The sequence below is a fragment of the Oncorhynchus mykiss genome, chromosome 24 (assembly GCF_057628025.1).
Source record: "Oncorhynchus mykiss isolate SJ-2025 chromosome 24, ASM5762802v1, whole genome shotgun sequence".
Taxonomy (NCBI): Eukaryota; Metazoa; Chordata; class Actinopteri; order Salmoniformes; family Salmonidae; genus Oncorhynchus; species Oncorhynchus mykiss.
The window spans coordinates 6,980,822-6,999,043 of record NC_143045.1 but is presented as its reverse complement, the minus strand read 5'-3'; the positions used below and the strand labels follow the sequence as shown (position 1 = coordinate 6,999,043).

The following is an 18,222-nucleotide window of genomic DNA, read 5'->3' as shown; positions in this document are numbered from 1 at the left end:
ACTGTGCTACTTTAGGATTTTACTATTTGTTAATAATTTATGATTGAACATTTATTTACAATTTAGTCTTTGAATGCGAGAAACCAATAAAATCTACTTGCACTACTACATGGGTTTCTGACAATGTTCTGAGGAAGACCAATCTACATATTTCAGGTGATCTCTGTATAAAACTATTATTTGGTATTATGTTCACAATTCAATGTGTAAAATGAGGTCAGTTATGTCTCTCATGAAGATGGCTGTCCGTAGTCTGATTGGGTAGCGACAATATAGAAGAAAGACGAAGGTGTGGTTTTACTTCGCAGACAAATATTATTCTCTATATGCCTGTCGACAGAAACTCTCCATAGACGACCACAAATAATTTATCCATCTGGTTTGACTGAAGTTTTTTCCTTTTGAGTTCTCAAAAAGAATAGACAACTGGTGCCAAGTATTGCAAGACAGTGTATTTCCAGATTCATAGCTAAGTTCATATGTTCAAACAGTACTCAGACCCCTTCACTTTTTCCACATTTTGTTATAGCCTTATTCTAACATGCATTTAAAAACTAATCTACACATTACACCATAATAACAAAGCGAAAACAGGTTCAGAAATGTTTGCAATACCTTAGACATAACGATTCAGACGCTTTGCTAGGAGACTTGAAATTGAGCTCAGATGCATCCTGTTTCCATGGATCATCTTTGATGATCCTTTAATAAACTTTATTGGATTCCACCTGAGATAAATTCAATTGACTGGACATTATTTGGAAGGGCATGACCTGTCTAATATAAAGGTCCCACAGTTGACAGTGCATGTCAGAGCAAAAACCAAGCAGAGGTCGAAGTAATTGTCCGTAGAGCTCCGAGACAGGATTGTGACGAGGCACAGAACTGGGGAAGGGTACCAAAAACATTATGCAGCATTGTAGGTCCCCCAAGAACACAGTGGCCTTGATCATTCTTAAATGGAAGTTTAGAACCACCAAGACTCTTCTAGAGCTGGCCTCCCTGCTAAACTGAGCAATTAGGGGAGAAGGGCCTTGGTCCGGGAGGTGACCAATAACCAGATGGTCACTCTGACAGCACTCCAGAGTTCCTCTGTGGAGATGGGAGAACCTTCTAGAAGGACAACCATCTATGCAGCACTCCATCTATCAAGCATTTATGGTAGAGTGACCAGACGGAAGCCACTCCTCAGTAAAAGGCACATGACAGCCCGCTTGGAGTTTGTCAAAAGGCACCTAAAGGAATCTCAGACCATGAGAAACAAGACACTCTAGTCTGATGAAACCAAGATTGAACTCTTTGGCCTCAATGCCAAGCATCACGTCTGGAGGAAACCAGGCACCGCTCATCACCTGGCCAAAACTATCCCTATGGTGAAGCATGGTGGTGGCAGCATCATGCTGTGGGGATGTTTTTCAGTGGCGTGAACTGGGAGACTAGTCGGGATCGAGGTAAAGATGAACGGTGCAAAGTACAGAGATCCTTGGTGAAGATCTGCTCCAGAGCGCTCAGGACCTCCGACTGGGGTGAAGGTTCACCTTCCAACGGGACAACAACCCTAAGCACACAGCCAAGACAATGCAGGAGGTGCTTGTCATACAAGACTTGATGCTGTAATTGCTGCCAAAGGTCCTTCAACAAAGTACTGAATAAAGGGTCTGAATACTTATGTAAATGTGATAGTTTTTGTTATTTGTAATACATTTGCAAAAATTCTAAACCTGTTTTTGCTTTGTCATTATGGGGTACTGTGTGTAGTTTGAGGGGGGGGGGGGAAACGATTTAATTTCAGAATAAGGCTGTAACGTAACAAAATGTGGAAAAAGTCAAGGGGTCTGAATACTTTCCCGAAGGCACTGTATGTAGTATGCCATGGGGACACTTATGGCAAGGATACATTTTGGACAGTATACATTGAGTGTACCAAACATCAAGAACATCTTCCTAATATCCTACTTTCGTTTGGAAGTTGAAAAGTTTTTTCAGGTTGTTTCAATGACTTGAAAACAAAGTAATTTCAATGTAGTTTCATTCAAATGGACACAGTATCAAATTGGTCAATGAACAATTGGATTCATAATCACATCAATTCAGTAAGTACACAGTATTGATTAAGAACATTCAAGTGCTAATTGTCTTTATTCCACTACTAAAGAAGCATGACTAAAATCACCTGCTCATATTTCAAACATCCAGTGTGAGAAAAGACATGTATTATTCTATGCCTCACCATTAAGTGAATTATTGCCAATACATATTAAACATAGGGGGTTTTCATTCGGTTTAAATATTTCTTAATTACATTTCATGTAACATTTAGTCATTATTTATGCTACCAACAATTTATTTGTACAATTATATTGTTTACAAACAATGGGGTAAAACAAGCTTATATTTTGGGGTGGACATTGCATCCTATTCTTAATCAATGGCATCAACATATTTGAAAACCAATGAACTGACCCATCAACCAACTCTTGCAAAACCAATGAACAAATATGTGAAAAAGCAACACATCTTAGTATGAAAAACAGTATAAATTCAGTATGTATCATCCACCTTGTCAAAACTGTGCATGGTGTGTACACTAAGTGTAGAAAACGTTGTGGACACCACGACAGACTGACCAGGTGAACGCTATGATCCCTTATTGATGTTAAATCCTTGAGACATGGATTGTGTATGTGTGCCCTTCAGAGGGTGAATGGCACACATACTATTTTGTATTTTCAAGGATCATCAATTTGTAATAGTTCCTATTATGCAAATGTTTTTTGTCGCCACCAGATTGCAGTATATTAACCACATGAAAAAAAATACGTACTATTCATCACTACCTTACAAGTTCTACTCAATAATACGTTTCACTACTCATTTACTACACAAGAGTGGTAAGTCAGTACTGATGATGTTGACTGATTTTCTTATATGAACTAACCCAGTACAATCTTTGAAATTGTTGCATGTTGCATTTATATTTTCGTTCAGTGTACATGATAATCATTTTTAAGTTGTCTTTATAAGTCAACATGTTGGGTCCCACAAGCTGTCCCAACACAATGACATGAAAGTGAATTCTGACAGTGTAAAATGCCCTTCCTTTAGTTGACTCTATAATGTTGCATTCTATACCCATTTGAAGAGATACAAGTTATTAATGTGTTTAATAAGATTAAGGACTCTCTCAGGGGACCCTATTTTGTTATGAGAAATTGTATTAAATTGTATTTAAGTCCCAGCGCTACCGAGCTAGCTAGACATCTGACTGAATATCAGCGACTATTTACCAGTTGCACACTCATTCTCAGAGTCAGGTTCTTCCGTTTTTGGGGATGTCTGTTGACAGGGCAGGAGTCGAGGGATGTTTAAAAAAAATCCCCGCTGTCAGCTGCGTCTGACACTTGCCTGGGTTGAGTTAGTTAATTTCACCTCTCCGCCTATGTCGTGGGTGGAATTTCCCCTTGGACAGAGTAGGCAGAGAATGAGCTGCCTACAAGGCAAATCCGGGGAGCAGGCAAACAGGGTAGCTAGTGGTTAGAGCGTTGGACTAGTAACCGGAAGGTTGCAAGTTCAAACCCCCGTGCTGACAAGGTACAAATCTGTCGTTCTGCCCCTGAACAGGCAGTTAACCCACTGTTCCTAGGCCGTCATTGAAAATAAGAATTTGTTCTTAACGGACTTGCCTAGTTAAATAAAATGTAAATAAATAAACAACGAACATGCATGAATCACTTGTGATTCCACTCGTTCGCAGAGGTAGGCGCAATTAGAACTCTGATCAACAATCCTTCTGAGCGTTGATCAATGCTGGGAACGTAATAATAAGTGGGTAAACAATAATTAACTAAAAAAATTAAATAAAAAGTGAGTAAATGCTATTTCACAAGTAAGAATGTGCGCTCCACTACATCCCTGGTTGTCTGGAAAAACCCATTCATTAACATCAATATCCTGCCAGGAAGGAATACATCTACATTTGCCCGGCATTTTAGCTATAGATGTGATGTTTGGCGGCGCTTAATCAATCAATTCTGTATCTGCCTGGCTGAGTGCCATTGCGGTGAAAGGAAAACATGTAAGGAAATAACATACTTGATCATGTTCTGTTCTGCTCTCATTTTAATTCAAGTACTTTTCAAGTACTAACTTGAGAAAAGGTCTGATTTTCAAGGTATTCCAGTACTTGAATTTTAGAGTGCCAAATTCAAGTACTTTAAGCACCTTATGCGAACTCTGCACACAACGGTTTCCTGTGTGTATCAAGAAAGATCCATCACCCAAAGGCCAGCCAAACAACTTGACAACTGTGGGAAGCATTGGAGTCAACATGGGCCAGCATCCCTGTGGAACACTTTCAACACCTTGCAGAGTCCAATGTTTCATTTAATCCATTTTAGAATAAGGCTACAACAAAATGGGGAAGGGGTCTGAATACTTTCCGAATGTACTGTTTTTACTGTATCTTACTCTCCAAGACTGTCTCGGCGGTAGCAAGGCGGGGCGGCTTGTCTCATCTCCTGGTCAGTAGGGGGTGAGCGAATCATCACTGTTTCATACAAACACAGGACAGAGAGTAGAGAGAAATAGAAATGGCGTCTTTTTGTAGGCACTAACTCCACCATGGTTCGTTGGTCAAGGCTATGGGGAAATTAAAGGCGTTTTTGTAGGATTTTTGGATAAACACCGAAAATAAGGTCTGTGGTAAACACAGGCTTAGGATATTGTATATGTTCTCCTCAATGAGACAATCTTCATCAGTTAATCTAACTTTTTGTGATTTTTGATGCATTTGTTTTTTAGGACTACAAGTTGGCGAGTTCTATACCATGCCTTCTTAACTGCCCATGGGAAGATTCATTAAGTTGTAATGATTTGAATTAAATATACAACTTCAGTCTCACAGACAACATTATGTTAATAAATGTAGTGTATAACAAGAGTCTGGGTCAGCTCCTGATTTCTGGGCCACTGAAGCAGCCTGGGATGGTATGGTCTGCCCTTTGACCTCGAGGACGAGCCAATCTGTCATCAAGCGGCTCCGTTTCTTCATCAGAAAGTGGAGTCATCAGTGAGAGCAGCTCCTTGGTCTCCTCATCCTGAGGGAAAGAAACACACACCCTTCCCTGTGTCCTACACATTAATCATAATAAGGCAGGCAAAGCTTATTGTAGGGGTGCACTTCCATAGTCTACAGTGGTTTCCTCTATCTCCTTTCATTTGCACTGATCTGAACAGCAGATAGGTGAAAGCATTATGGTATTTGTCTTCACCTGTCCAGTTCATTCAGAGCAGTATGAGCAGAGAACAGAATATAAGTCACTTCAGACTATTGAGATGCACCCAAAACCTTGGGTAAGGTGCCATACTGTAGTATACCTCGAGTTTGAGCTTGGCTCTGTTGATGTCCATGCAGGAGCGGAGACACTCCCCAACCACCATGCCCCTCACATGCACTACGCTGCTATCCAGGTGACTCTGTATCCCTCCCAGCATGACCTGCAGTAACTCTGACATGGGAAAAGACATTAGTGTTGGGATCATTAGGCACAAAACAGAAGAAAACAGACTTCAACAAGGTGGGACTACATGGACACTTCCCATAACAAAATGTTTATCGTTTTCCTAGGAAAAATGAATATATAACTCAAGAGGCGGACAGGTCAGAAAGTAGTATGAACAGCTCTGATCTTGTGACAATACTGTGCCGTAATATTAGGGGTGTTACCTGAGCGTAGCTACTGTAGCTCTGCATCACTCAGTCACACACAGCAGCAGAGCCCGGCTCACAGAGCTTCTGCTCCAGAGGGGGTTGGCTCAGGCCTGGCACAGCAACCGCAGCACCTGGACACACACACAATCAACATTGTCAAGAAAATACACACATATCATCACAACACAAAAGACTGTTGTACACTCACCTGTATAAGTAGTGGCCTCTCCCTGTCCTGAGTCGGGTAGCCCAGAAGAATCCTCAAAACAAGAGTGAAGTTGAAGACTTTAGCTATAACAACAGCTTTTTAAGTGGACTTTCTGTCCTTCAACACCAGGTTCCCCATGATCCTGGACCCCTGTCAGGCTTAGAGGAAAAAGAACACTTGCATTACGAGAAAAAGACATGGGACAAAGACAAAGCTTGACACCTTTTTTATAACCTCTAGCAATCTCCCCTTCCCTTACCTGTTGACAGTCCACACCAGCCCAGTGAGAACACACTCCAGCCAGCACTCTGGGACGGTCTCCAGCAGCTTCCAGCGCACCCTCTGCCAGACCATGTCTGAGCATGTGCAGGAGGAGAAGCGAGCGGCCAGCACCTCAAACACTAACCCTGCAGAAAGAGACGCACAATGATGAAACTCTGCTGATGAACGATTGCGGTTGACAATCATCACTGCAGGAGGAACACATGTTGAATGCAGCCTTGCTTAACACGGTGTCCCTGAACACAAGCCTTTCCCAGGGCATGGGCCACAGAAGTCAGGGAGCAGTCTTTTCCATCTGGTAACAGCAGTATATTTTATTCTGTTTTTTTAAATCCGATTTTACTCCTTGAGTGTAGTCTGTTCTGGACTTGGAACGGTGAAGAGACCTCTGGTGGCATGTCTTGTGGGGTATGCATAGGTGCTAGTAGTTTAAACAGCTTGGTGCATTTAACATGTCAACACTTCTTACAAAAACAAGTAGTAATGAAGTCAATCTCTGCTTTACTTTGAGCCATGAGATATTGACATGCATATTATTAATGTACATTTAAGGGCCATCCGTGCCACCCTGTTCTGGGCCAGTTGTAATTTTCCCAAGTCCCTCTTTGTGGCAGCTGACCACATGACTGGGCAGTAGTCCAGGTGCTACAAAACTAGGGCCTGTAGGACCTGCCTTGTTGATATTGTTGTCAAGGAGGCAGAGTAGCACTTTATTATGGACAGACCTCTCCCCGTCTTAGCTACTGTTGAATCAATATGTTTTGACCATAAGTTTACAATCCAGGGTTACTCCTGCAGTTTAGTCTCTTCAACTTGCTCAATTTCCACATTCATTACAAGACTTAGTTGAGGTTTAGTGAATTATTTATTTTTTATATTTTTTATTTCACCTTTATTTAACCACGAAGGCAAGTTGAGTTCTCCTTTACAATTGCGACCTGGCCAAGATAAAGCAAAGTAGTTCGACACATACAACGACACAGAGTTACACATGGAGTAAAACAAACATACAGTCAATAATACAGTAGAAAAATAAGTCTATATACAATGTGAGCAAGTGAGGTGAGATATGGGAGGTAAAGGCAAACAAAAGGCCATGATGGCGAAGTAAATACAATATAGCAAGTAAACACTGGGGAAGAGGTAGTTGTTTTGGCTAAATTATAGATGGGCTATGTCCAGGTGCAGTAATCCGTGAGCTGCTCTGACAGCTGGTGCTTAAAGCTAGTGAGGGAGATAAGTGTTTCCAGTTTCAGAGATTTTTGTAGTTCGTTCCAGTCATTGGCAGCAGAGAACTGGAAGGAGAGGCGACCAAAGGAAGAATTGGTTTTGGGGGTCTGTCCCAAATACAATGCTTTTAGTTTTTTTTTAAATATATTTAGGACTTTTTTTTGTGTATTCTTCAAAAAAAATATTCAAACATAAAATCTACTTGCAGTGAAGCCACAACATTTACATTAAATTCAGTCATCTAACAGACTCCTATCCAGAGTGACCAATAGAAGCAACCAGGGTAATCATCCTGTCCAAGGGCACGTTGACAGGTCTCCCAACAGGTCAAAACAGGGACCAGAACCAGTGACCTATCGGCCACAAGCTCCTAACCGCCGGGCCACCAACCCGCCAAGATCCCCCCACAGTTCCCTGAGAGCTGCCACTCAACAATTTACTTCAATACAAAACCTAGGATGCTCATGGTTCTCACCCCCTTCCATAGACTTACACAGTAATTACAACAACTTCCGGAGGACGTCCTCCAACATATCAGAGCTCTTGCAGCATGAATTTACATGTTGTTCATCCAATCAAAGGACCAGAGAATTAATCTAGTACTGAAAGCATAAGCTACAGCTAGCTAGCACTTCAGTGTATATAATGTGGTGAGTAGTTGACTCAAGAGAAAGAAAATAGTTGAACAGTTGAACAAATTTTTGCTTTTTGCTTTCAGTTTCACCTACTTAGCTAGCTAGTTTAGCCTACTGAAAGACCCTGCTAAAACAGCCAGCTAGCTATGTTAGCTAGCTGGCTATGACTATCCAACACAACACTGGAACTCTTCCAAGTAAAAGGTGAGCTTTTGGTTTTACAAATGTATTGCCACCGGTGCAACTGCTTACTGATGGACACTAACATTACTGCATGATTTAGCGGGTTTACTAACGTGTTAGTTTTATTAGCTATGCTGATTATGATGTTAATTTTGCTTTATGGTGATAATGATGTAGGCTGTGTGTAACTTGGAAAGGATTTTTCGCCTTGTCACATACAGCTGATGTGTTGTGCATTGAAGTCCACAAGCGAAGGGAAGCGGTGAAAGTAGGAGAGCGCATAACGTAGATGTGAGAAGGAATACATCGTGGCAGCTATGAAACTGAACTGTGTTTACGTATGATCAGTGGTGTATTCAATCTGCCCATTCTGTTGAAAAACGTTTCTTAAACAGAAGCCAACTGAACAAAACGAGGATAAACATACCTGAATTTGTCCAGGTATAGAAACTCTTGTTTGCAACTGTTGGACTAACATTATCAGCTAGATGCAGGCAAGAGTGTGCAAGGCGGTATTGAATGTCACTGTCTGTCCGTGTGCCACGGTCTATCACATCAAATTTGTCTCTCGACCTGTGTGCATGTTGTAAACGTTCATTCATAGGCTAGGTTGAAGCAACTTTATGATGGGTATAGGGAAACTGTTAGTATCATGTTGTAGCCTAAACCTATCGTTGTTACATTTAACTGGGTGAATGGAATATGAATGACAGTCAACCAATGTGCTGTAAAACGCTAACGTTACTTTGCTCCATGTCAACTTTAAGGTTTTTACTTTCAAAATGTTTAATAACCGTTTTATATTTTTATTTTTCCCCTCGTATAACATACAGTCAGAGGTCACGCAATATAGCTTCAGTGTGTAAATCAAATAGAACAATGTGTCGGCATCGAATAATTATCTCTGGCCCCTCCCAGTGAAGAGCTCAAAAGCCAAGTCTCAACTCAATTGCTGGTTGAAAATGGTTTTCTGCCACTCCAAAAAGACAGAATTTGGAGATAATTGTCCCTCTTTCTGGAACTCACCCACAAACAGGACCAAGCCTGGCCTGCTGAGGAGTGACGGACTCCATCCTAGCTGGAGGGGTGCTCTCAATCCTCTAGCTCCACAATGAGATAGGGTGCAGCTTAGCGGAGTCTGCCACTAGCACAGTCAGTGTACTCAGCTCAGCTATCCCCACAGCTATCCCTGTGTCTGTGCCTCGATCTAGCTTGAGCAAAACATGGCGGTATTTGCTTTAGCAGTCTCATTGGAATAAAGATCTCCTCCAGTCCTGTCATTATTGAAAGAGGTTGTGATCTCACATCTCAAAATAGGGCTACTTAATGTTAGATCCCTCACTTCCCAAGGCAGTCATAGTCGAACTAATCACTGACCATAATCTTGATGTGATTGGCCTGACTGAAACATGGCTCAAGCCTGATGAATTTACTTTGTTAAATGAGGTGAAATTGGTGGTCTGTTGATATCCCTCTAGTGGTGTGGGGGCTGTGCTTTGGCAAAGTGTGTGGGATTATATCCAGCCTGGTTGGCCCTGTCCGGGGGTATCGTCGGACGGGGCAACAGTGCCCCCCCTCCCCCCAAGTCTCAGCCTCCAGTATCTATGCTGTAATAGTCTATGTGCAAGGGGCTGGGGCTAGGGCCAGTCTGTTAAATCTGGTGTAATTCTCCTGTCTTATCCCGTCCTGTGTGAATTTAAGTACGCTCCCTTTAATTCTCAGTCATCAGGACTACCTGGCCTGATGACTCCTGGCTGTCCCCAGTCTACCTGGTCATGCTGCTGCTCCAGTCTCAACTGCTCTGCCAGCGGCTATGGAACCCTGAACTGTTCACTGGACATGCTACTTTGTCCTGGACCTGCTGTTTTTGACTCTCTACTGCACCTGCTGTCCCGACCTCTGAATGACCATGCTGGTCATCTATGCACTGAACATCTTGAAGAATAATCTGGCCTTAATGGCCATGTACCATCTCCACCCGGGCACAGCCAGAAGAGGACTGGCCACCCCTCAGAGCCTGGTTCCTCTCTAGGTTTCTTCCTAGGATCCTACCTTCCTAGACAGTTTTTCCTAGCCACCGTGCTTCTAGATCTGCATTGCATCTGTATAGCACTTTGTGACATTGACTGATGTAAAAAGGGCTTTAGAAATACATTTGATTGAATTGAAGTGGTAGGGTCTAGGGACTAGTTTGGAAATAAGCCCTAAAACCCTGGTGCTGAGAGCACAGCAATCACAGCAATCAGATTTAGCATTCCGCCAGAAAATGCGAGTTTGAACTATTTTTAAATTAGTGGACAGGGCATATGCCAAAACAGTGACAGTGTAAGTTAATGTTTGAGTTTTTTGTGTTGTGTGTTGTTTGTAAACAGAGTATAAAGCCTACTTACATGCTTCATTACCATCAACCTGCTCTTCACTCTCTGGGGTGCTGGATCTAAATTGGGACTTGTCAAGAAACACCGTGGAGCCACTAGAACTGCAGTGAGTCATCAGTTAATACATCACGGATGCTGTCGTTCGGTCCAGATCCAAACTCAAGGCGCCTTCTCTTCTCCCATTCAGGTGTATGGCCCTTGATCTTCTTTCCAAGTGCAGCATCCTTGTGCTTTCTGCCCTTGGTCTTTTGAGGGGTCCGCACATTCTGTAATCTCTTCATCAGTAGTCTGGAGACAGTTTCCTGTTAGGACACATATGTAATGTCTCCCTTTAAAGGGATACTTTGGGATTTTGGCAATGAGGCCCTTAATCTACTTCCCCAGAGTCAAATGAACTTGTGGATAATATAATGGTATCCAATAGTTAATCTAACTCAGGGGAAGTAGATAAAGGGCCTCATTGCCAAAATTCCAAAGTATCCCTTTAAACATGACACAACAATGCAGAGATTACCGCTGTTAATTACTGAATAGCAAAAGCCACAATGGTTAGACTAAAAGGAAGTGAACAAGATGACCACTCACCCATTCATATTTATAATGCACCGAATTGTCCCGCAGCATATGGTAATATTCTACCAGTCGTTTGGCCATAGAATTTACTTCACGCTTCAATGGATACTTTAAGTCATCCATTGTGGCTCGCATTATGGATCTCATGTTGGTCATCGTGTTATGGAGTAGTCGACAGCGAAGTTCTTTTGAGAGTGTGTAATCTTGCTCTTGCCCAACGAGCTGCTTTTTAAAATAATATATTCTGGCTTGTTCTAACTCGCTTTCTGTGAAGATGACATATTACAGTGGGGCAAAAAAGTATTTAGTCAGCCACCAATTGTGCAAGTTCTCCCACTTAAAAAGATGAGGCCTGTAATTTTCATCATAGGTACACTTCAACTATGACAGACAAAATGAGAAAACAAAATCCAGAAAATCACATTGTAGGATTTTTAATGAATTTATTTGCAAATGATGGTGGAAAATAAGTATTTGGACAATAACAAAAGTTTCACAATACTTTGTTATATACCCTTTGTTGGCAATGACAGAGGTCAAACGTTTTCTGTAAGTCTTCACAAGGTTTCCACACACTGTTGCTGGTATTTTGGCCCATTCCTCCATGCAGATCTCCTCTAGAGCAGTGATGTTTGGGGGCTGTTGCTGGGCAACACGGACTTTCAACTCCCTCCAAAGATTTTCTATGGGGTTGAGATCTGGAGACTGGCTAGGCCACTCCAGGACCTTGAAATGCTTCTTATGAAGCCACTCCATCATTGCCCGGGCGGTGTGTTTGGGATCATTGTCATGCTAAAAGACCCAGCCACGTTTCATCTTCAATGCCCTTGCTGATGGAAGGTTTTCACTCAATTTCACGATACATGGCCCCATTCATTCTTTTATTTACACGGATCAGTCGTCCTGGCATGATGTTTCCACCCCCATGCTTCACAGTAGGTATGGTGTTCTTAGGATGCAACTCAGCATTCTTTGTCCTCCGAACACGACGAGTTGAGTTTTTACCAAAATGTTCTATTTTGGTTTCATCTGACCATATGACATTCTCCCAATCTTCTTCTGGATCATCCAAATGCTCTCTAGCAAACTTCAGACGGGCCTGGACATGTACTGGCTTAAGCAGGGGGACACGTCTGGCACTGCAGGATTTGAGTCCCTGGCGGCGTAGTGTGTTACTGATGGTAGGCTTTGTTACTTTGGTCCCAGCTCTCTGCAGGTCATTCACTAGGTCCCCCCGTGTGGTTCTGGCATTTTTGCCCACCGTTCTTGTGATCATTTTGACCCCCCGGGGTGAGATCTTGCGTGGAGCCCCAGATCGAGGGAGATTATCAGTGGTCTTGTATGTCTTCCATTTCCTAATAATTGCTCCCACAGTGGATTTCTTCAAACCAAGCTGCTTACCTATTGCAGATTCAGTCTTCCCAGCCTGGTGCAGGTCTACAATTTTGTTTCTGGTGTCCTTTGACAGCTCTTTGGTCTTGGCCATAGTGGAGTTTGGAGTGTGACTGTTTGAGGTTGTGGACAGGTGTCTTTTATACTGATAACAAGTTCAAACAGGTGCCATTAATACAGGTAACGAGTGGAGGACAGATGAGCCTCTTAAAAGAAGAAGTTACAGGTCTGTGAGAGCCAGAAATCTTGCTTGTTTGTAGGTGACCAAATACTTATTTTCCACCATAATTTGCAAATGAATTCATAAAAAATCCTACAATGTGATTTAGTCTGCCTGGGAGCATAGTTGAAGTGTACCTATGATGAAAATTACAGGCCTCTCTTATCTTTTTAAGTGGAAGAACTTGCACAATTGGTGGCTGACTAAATACTTTTTTGCCCCACTGTATGTGCTGGGTAACTTCATGATTTTGTAGGGACTCCTTTCGTGATCACTGAGCCTGGATGCAAAACAGAACCTGGGCTTGGAGACACTGGGGTTCCAGCCATTTGCTCTGGTGAAGGTATTTGGGTTACTGGATCAGGGACTACTGGGGTCACTGCCATTAGTTCTGTAGGTGCTGGGATTACTGGACCGGAGAGTGCTGGGGTCACAGGATCTGGTACTGGAGGTGCCTGCCTTGTGCACAAGGTCTCAAATTTAGCTGATCTGAATCTTGTTCCTTTAAACACATGCATCAGATAGACATCGCTTTCTAGGCAATAAATGCCCATTTCTACTTTGTTCGCAATTTGAAAAATATCAAATTAAGAGCTGCAAACATTTACACCAATATTACGTGTACTGGCTAGTGTAAACTGAAATCCTACCTCATGATCCTGATGAGCAACTTGCCATATAGCTTTACTCCTTATGAAATGTTCTAGACCCAGTAAGAAATCCCTGATATCAAAGGAGAAGCTAAGACTGGGCAAAAGACATGCAGGGTGAAAGGTACTTTCATCAAAGCCTTACCATCAAAGACATATCCTTTCATTACATATCTTTAGTGAAAAGTTTGGCACAGTTAGTGTCACCCGAAAATACTAGCCAAGATTGAAGATGGACCTCAGAAATGCACATATGGACTCTTAAATGACATTGTAGATGGGGACCTTTTAAGATCACATCCATTGTTTTCATGAAACCCACTGCTTTACAGATTTTATATACACAGACCAAATTTAATTGTGTAATCCTTTATGCTCCCATGCCCCAAAGAACAAATTACTTATGGTTTATTATGTTGGGAAATATCAACCATAAATAAAGATCCAAGCTGTCTGCTATCCAACTTGTTGCTATAGCAACATCACGTGACCTTTCTCAGTGTGGGGTTGACGCGATATTGAAAGACATCAAGAGGACCTGGTTATATTGTACAATGGAGTTCAAATTCAAACTTCCAATGGGGAGAGAGAAATATATTGTGCATTGGTTTCTCTCCGCTGAGACACTTTAGCCCAACATGAGCTGTGGGATTTAAAGAGGGGGTGGAGTTTAACAAATGTAGACAATGTGAATGTACTTTGACATTGATTGAGATGGTTCATATTATCCTGTTATTACTCAAACTGTATCAGATTTGAAATGTCTTATTGAGCAGTATTTGAAGTATGTGAAAAAGCTTTTCCCTGAAAACAATATTACATCAAAGCAACATTATTTGATTCATGTTCCATCTCAGATTAAATTATTGGTTCCAATGGTTAAAATACGGTGCATTCGGAAAGTATTCAGACCCCTTCACTTTTTCCACATTTTGTTACGTTACAGACTTTCTAAAATGACTAAAATTATATATTTTTTTACATACAATATCCTATTATGACAAAGTGAAAACAGGTTTTTAGAATATATATTTGTTTATAAATAAAGAACAAAAGTATTACATAAGTATTCAGACCCTTTGCTATGAGACTCGAAATTGAGCTCATGTGCATCCTGTTTCCATTTATCATCCTTGAGATGTTTCCACAACTTGATTGGAGTCCACCTGTGGTAAATTATTTGGAAAGGCCCACACCTGTCTATATAAATGTCCCACAGTTGACAGTGCATGTCAGAGCAAAAACCAAGCCATGAGGTCGAAGGAATTGTCCGTAGCACTCCGAGACAGGCTTGTGTCGAGGCACTAATCTGGGGAATTGTACCAAAGAGATCCTTCATGAAAACCTGCTCAGGACCCCAGACTGGGGCGAAGGTTTACCTTCCAACAGGACAAAAAAAAAAAATGTTTTTGCTTTGTCATTATGGGGTATTCTGTGTTGATTGATAAAGGGAAGAAAACGATTTAATCAATTTTAGAATAAGGCTGTAACATAAAATGTGGAAAAAAGTGAAGGGGTCTGAATACTTTCCCAATGCACTGTATGTATATGACAGTCCTCAATGCTGAATTTCAGAAATGTATGAAAGTCTTTGATAAAACATAATCAAATGTTTGAATGTTGTCAGAATGCTAGACGGGTCACAATACCCTATTTTTTTTCAATGAGCGGGAGTTGGGACCAATGTCAGAGGTGAATAATATGCAATATCTGCAAGCAAAAGTGAGGGATTTCTTTGGGTCTGGTTCTTAAAAAACAAGAGAAACAATCCTGATTTAAATATCATCAAAATTGATGACATTACATGATAACTTGTTGATTGCCTAGCTGTGCTAGTTACACATAAAGTACCTAGAATTAGATCTAATATCTAAATTAGACAACTCAAGACCAATTTTCTTAAAACAAGCTGAATAATCTAACACATACAGTGCTTGGTAAAATGACTTACAGTATCTTATTGGGGGGGGGGGGGGGAGATTTGATTTATTGCCTTAATGCAAGATTTATTTACTTCCTAGGATTTCATTTTTTGCAGTACATACGAGTTTATCATCAAGTCAGACTAAGCATCACTTCAAAAATGTTGAGTAAGGTAAGTCACAGCAGGTGTCTGAACATTTTCCATTCAACAACATCAAATAATTCAGCTACCTCTGACGAATGTGGCGTCGGTAAATCTCTATTGTGCAGATTCATGACTGGATTAGACAATTTTCCTTTTCTCACAACAGCATTATCTTTATTTCCTGATAAGAGGCACAACCAATGACGGTACTTTGGTCTATGGTGAATGGGATATCTTAAGAAAAGTCTAATTGCTGCCAGTCACGTTGCACAGTGAGGTTTGGGCTATTTAGCAATCAAATATCATGCAATGAATCAGCTTTAAACAACTAAATGAAGAATTGAAGAGAACCCATGATTAGATGTAGAGACACTAGACGAGAGCGTTTACTGTTTCTGGGAGGGCAGGTTCATTTTTCTGAGGGAGTGTACTACCTTTCTGATCATTTGTGGGGCGAACCTCAACAGTCCCTCATCCCTGACAAAGTCTCTGCTTTTCAGCTTGCCGTTCTTCCGCCGGCGGATATGATATAGCCTGCCGAGATGGGAAGACACTTCTACTGTCCGGCTGTTCTGCCTCTTCACGCCATGCACTGAGATCTCAAACACAGTCCTGGGGTTGATGATCAGCTTCCCCGTTTTGTAGTGGGATTTGAGAATGGGTTCTCGCAGGACATGCAGAAGGAAGTTAATGCCAGGAATGGTGGCCCACTCTGACAAGTTGAATCTGCTGCTTTCGTCAGTCTTCTCGATTGGGAAAACATTGTTTTCAAAGTAGAAGTTGGCCTTGTTGCCGTATTTGATCTCCAGAGTACTCAGGAGCTCCCCCCAGGTGTTGTTGTCCACAGGGAGGATGATCTCATCAGGGTCATGGAGGAGGAGATACTTAGTCTGGTACATGTTCCTGTACAGACAGTCATTGAGCGCAGGGATCTGGCCATAGTAGTGCAGGTCACCGGGTGACTTGGTGGCAAGCCAGCTGGAGGACACCTTGATGTGGGTGTCAATTGGCCAGGGAAATACTTCCACCAGACCAACTTCGTCTTTATAGTAATGCAGTACCTCCTCCATGTCACGGCTGCAGTTGGTCTTATAGACCACCACCCTCTGGGCCCCCAGCAGGCGATACATCTCCATGGCCTGCACAAACTGCAGCACGTTGTTGTACCCCCCGAACATGGTAGAGAGGCACACAGTGAAGTTGACAGGAAAGCTGGACTCCCTTGGTACCCTGTTCAAGATTGGGACAAAGGTGACGTGCTCAGGATCAAAGTCCTCAGACACCAAGCCAGCGTGTGTGGGCTCACAGTCCTCCGGGATGTCACACAGGAAGTCCCCTGTGCCGTAAGGGAACCCGAAGTGGGAATTGTGGATAGTCCGCTTGGCCAAAGAGGTGAACAGACGGTCTTGGCAGCATAGTAAGCAGTGATGGATGGTCTTTTCTGGTCGCCACACGATGGAGATGAGACGAAGGCTCATGTTATGGGTCCGGTGCTCAAAGAAAGCATTCAGCACAAATGTTTTGGACCCTTGGATCGGGATGAAGGGGTCAGTGCTCAAATTTGGAAAGCAGGTGTCCATTGCCCAGTCCTTCCTCCTAAACAATTGCTCTACAGACCATTTCTGAGTAATAAAAATGATATATCCCATGGTGAACAGAGTCAAACCAAGAAATATCTTCATCAAATTCTTCTTTGTCATGGTTATGAGGGGCTGATGAGGGTCTCTCTGAAGAAAGCTGCAGAACACAAATAGCAATACCATCTTTCAGTTTTCCTGTACAATAAACACAAATATAAATATTTTGATGTCAAGGGTCAGAAAGCAGTGTGCAAACAAAAAAATATTTAAAGACACAATCTGAGATTGGTACATCCATTTTTGACGTTGAAATGAATTATATATAACTCAGCAAAAAAAGAAACATCCTTTTTCAGGACCCTGTCTTTCAACGATATTTGGATTTTTACTAATTAACTTCACAGATCTTCATTGTAAAGGGTTTAAACACTATTTCCCATGCTTCTTCAATGACCCATAAACATTGGGGCGGCAGGGTAGCCTAGTGGTTAAAGCGTTGGTCTAGTAACCGGAAGGTTGCAAGTTCAAACCCCTGAGCTGACAAGGTACAAATCTGTCGTTCTGCCCCTGAACAGGCAAGTTGACGGCCTAGGAACAGTGGGTTATTGAAAATAAGAATTTGTTCTTAACTGACTTGCCTAGTTAAATAATGGTAAAATAAAAGAAATAAAAGAACAATGAATGTGGAATGGTCATTAAGACACTAACAGCTTACAGACGGTAGGCAATTAAGGCCACAGTTATGAAAACTTAGGACACTAAAGAGGCCCGGGACTCTGAAAAACACCAAAAGAAAGATGCCCAGGGTCCCTGCTCATCTGTGTGACCGTGCCTTAGGCATGCTGCAAGGAGGACTGGAGATGTGGCCAGGTCAATAAATTGCCATGTCTGTACTGAGACGCCTAAGACAGAGCTACAGGGAGACAGGACGGACAGCTGATCGTCCTCGCAGTGGAAAACCACGTGTAACAACAACTGCACAGGATCGGTACAACCGAACATGGCAACAACAACTTCATCACAATCCCTCCATCAGTGCTGAGAGAGGTTGGACCTTGGGCTTGTAAGGCAGGTCCTCACCAGGCACAGGATCGGTACAACCAAACATGGCAA

At 42.1% G+C, this 18,222-nt stretch overlaps 1 protein-coding gene and 1 long non-coding RNA gene across 2 annotated transcripts; both read right to left on the bottom strand.

Moving 5' to 3' along the window:
- Window positions 1–2,122: 2,122 nt before the first annotated feature.
- Window positions 2,123–5,841, bottom strand: LOC110503584 (uncharacterized). The gene is made up of 2 exons (XR_016491301.1): window positions 5,726–5,841; window positions 2,123–5,507 (listed from the first exon to the last, which is right to left on the bottom strand). It is a non-coding gene; the product is annotated as an uncharacterized LOC110503584 (long non-coding RNA).
- A 9,970-nt stretch (window positions 5,842–15,811) lies between these two features.
- On the bottom strand, window positions 15,812–17,245 carry LOC149972350 (uncharacterized). Its single transcript, XM_090218154.1, has one exon. It carries the CDS (start codon window positions 17,227–17,229, stop codon window positions 15,916–15,918), a length of 1,314 nt encoding a protein of 437 aa, XP_090074280.1. The 5' UTR covers window positions 17,230–17,245; the 3' UTR covers window positions 15,812–15,915.
- Window positions 17,246–18,222: the final 977 nt, after the last annotated feature.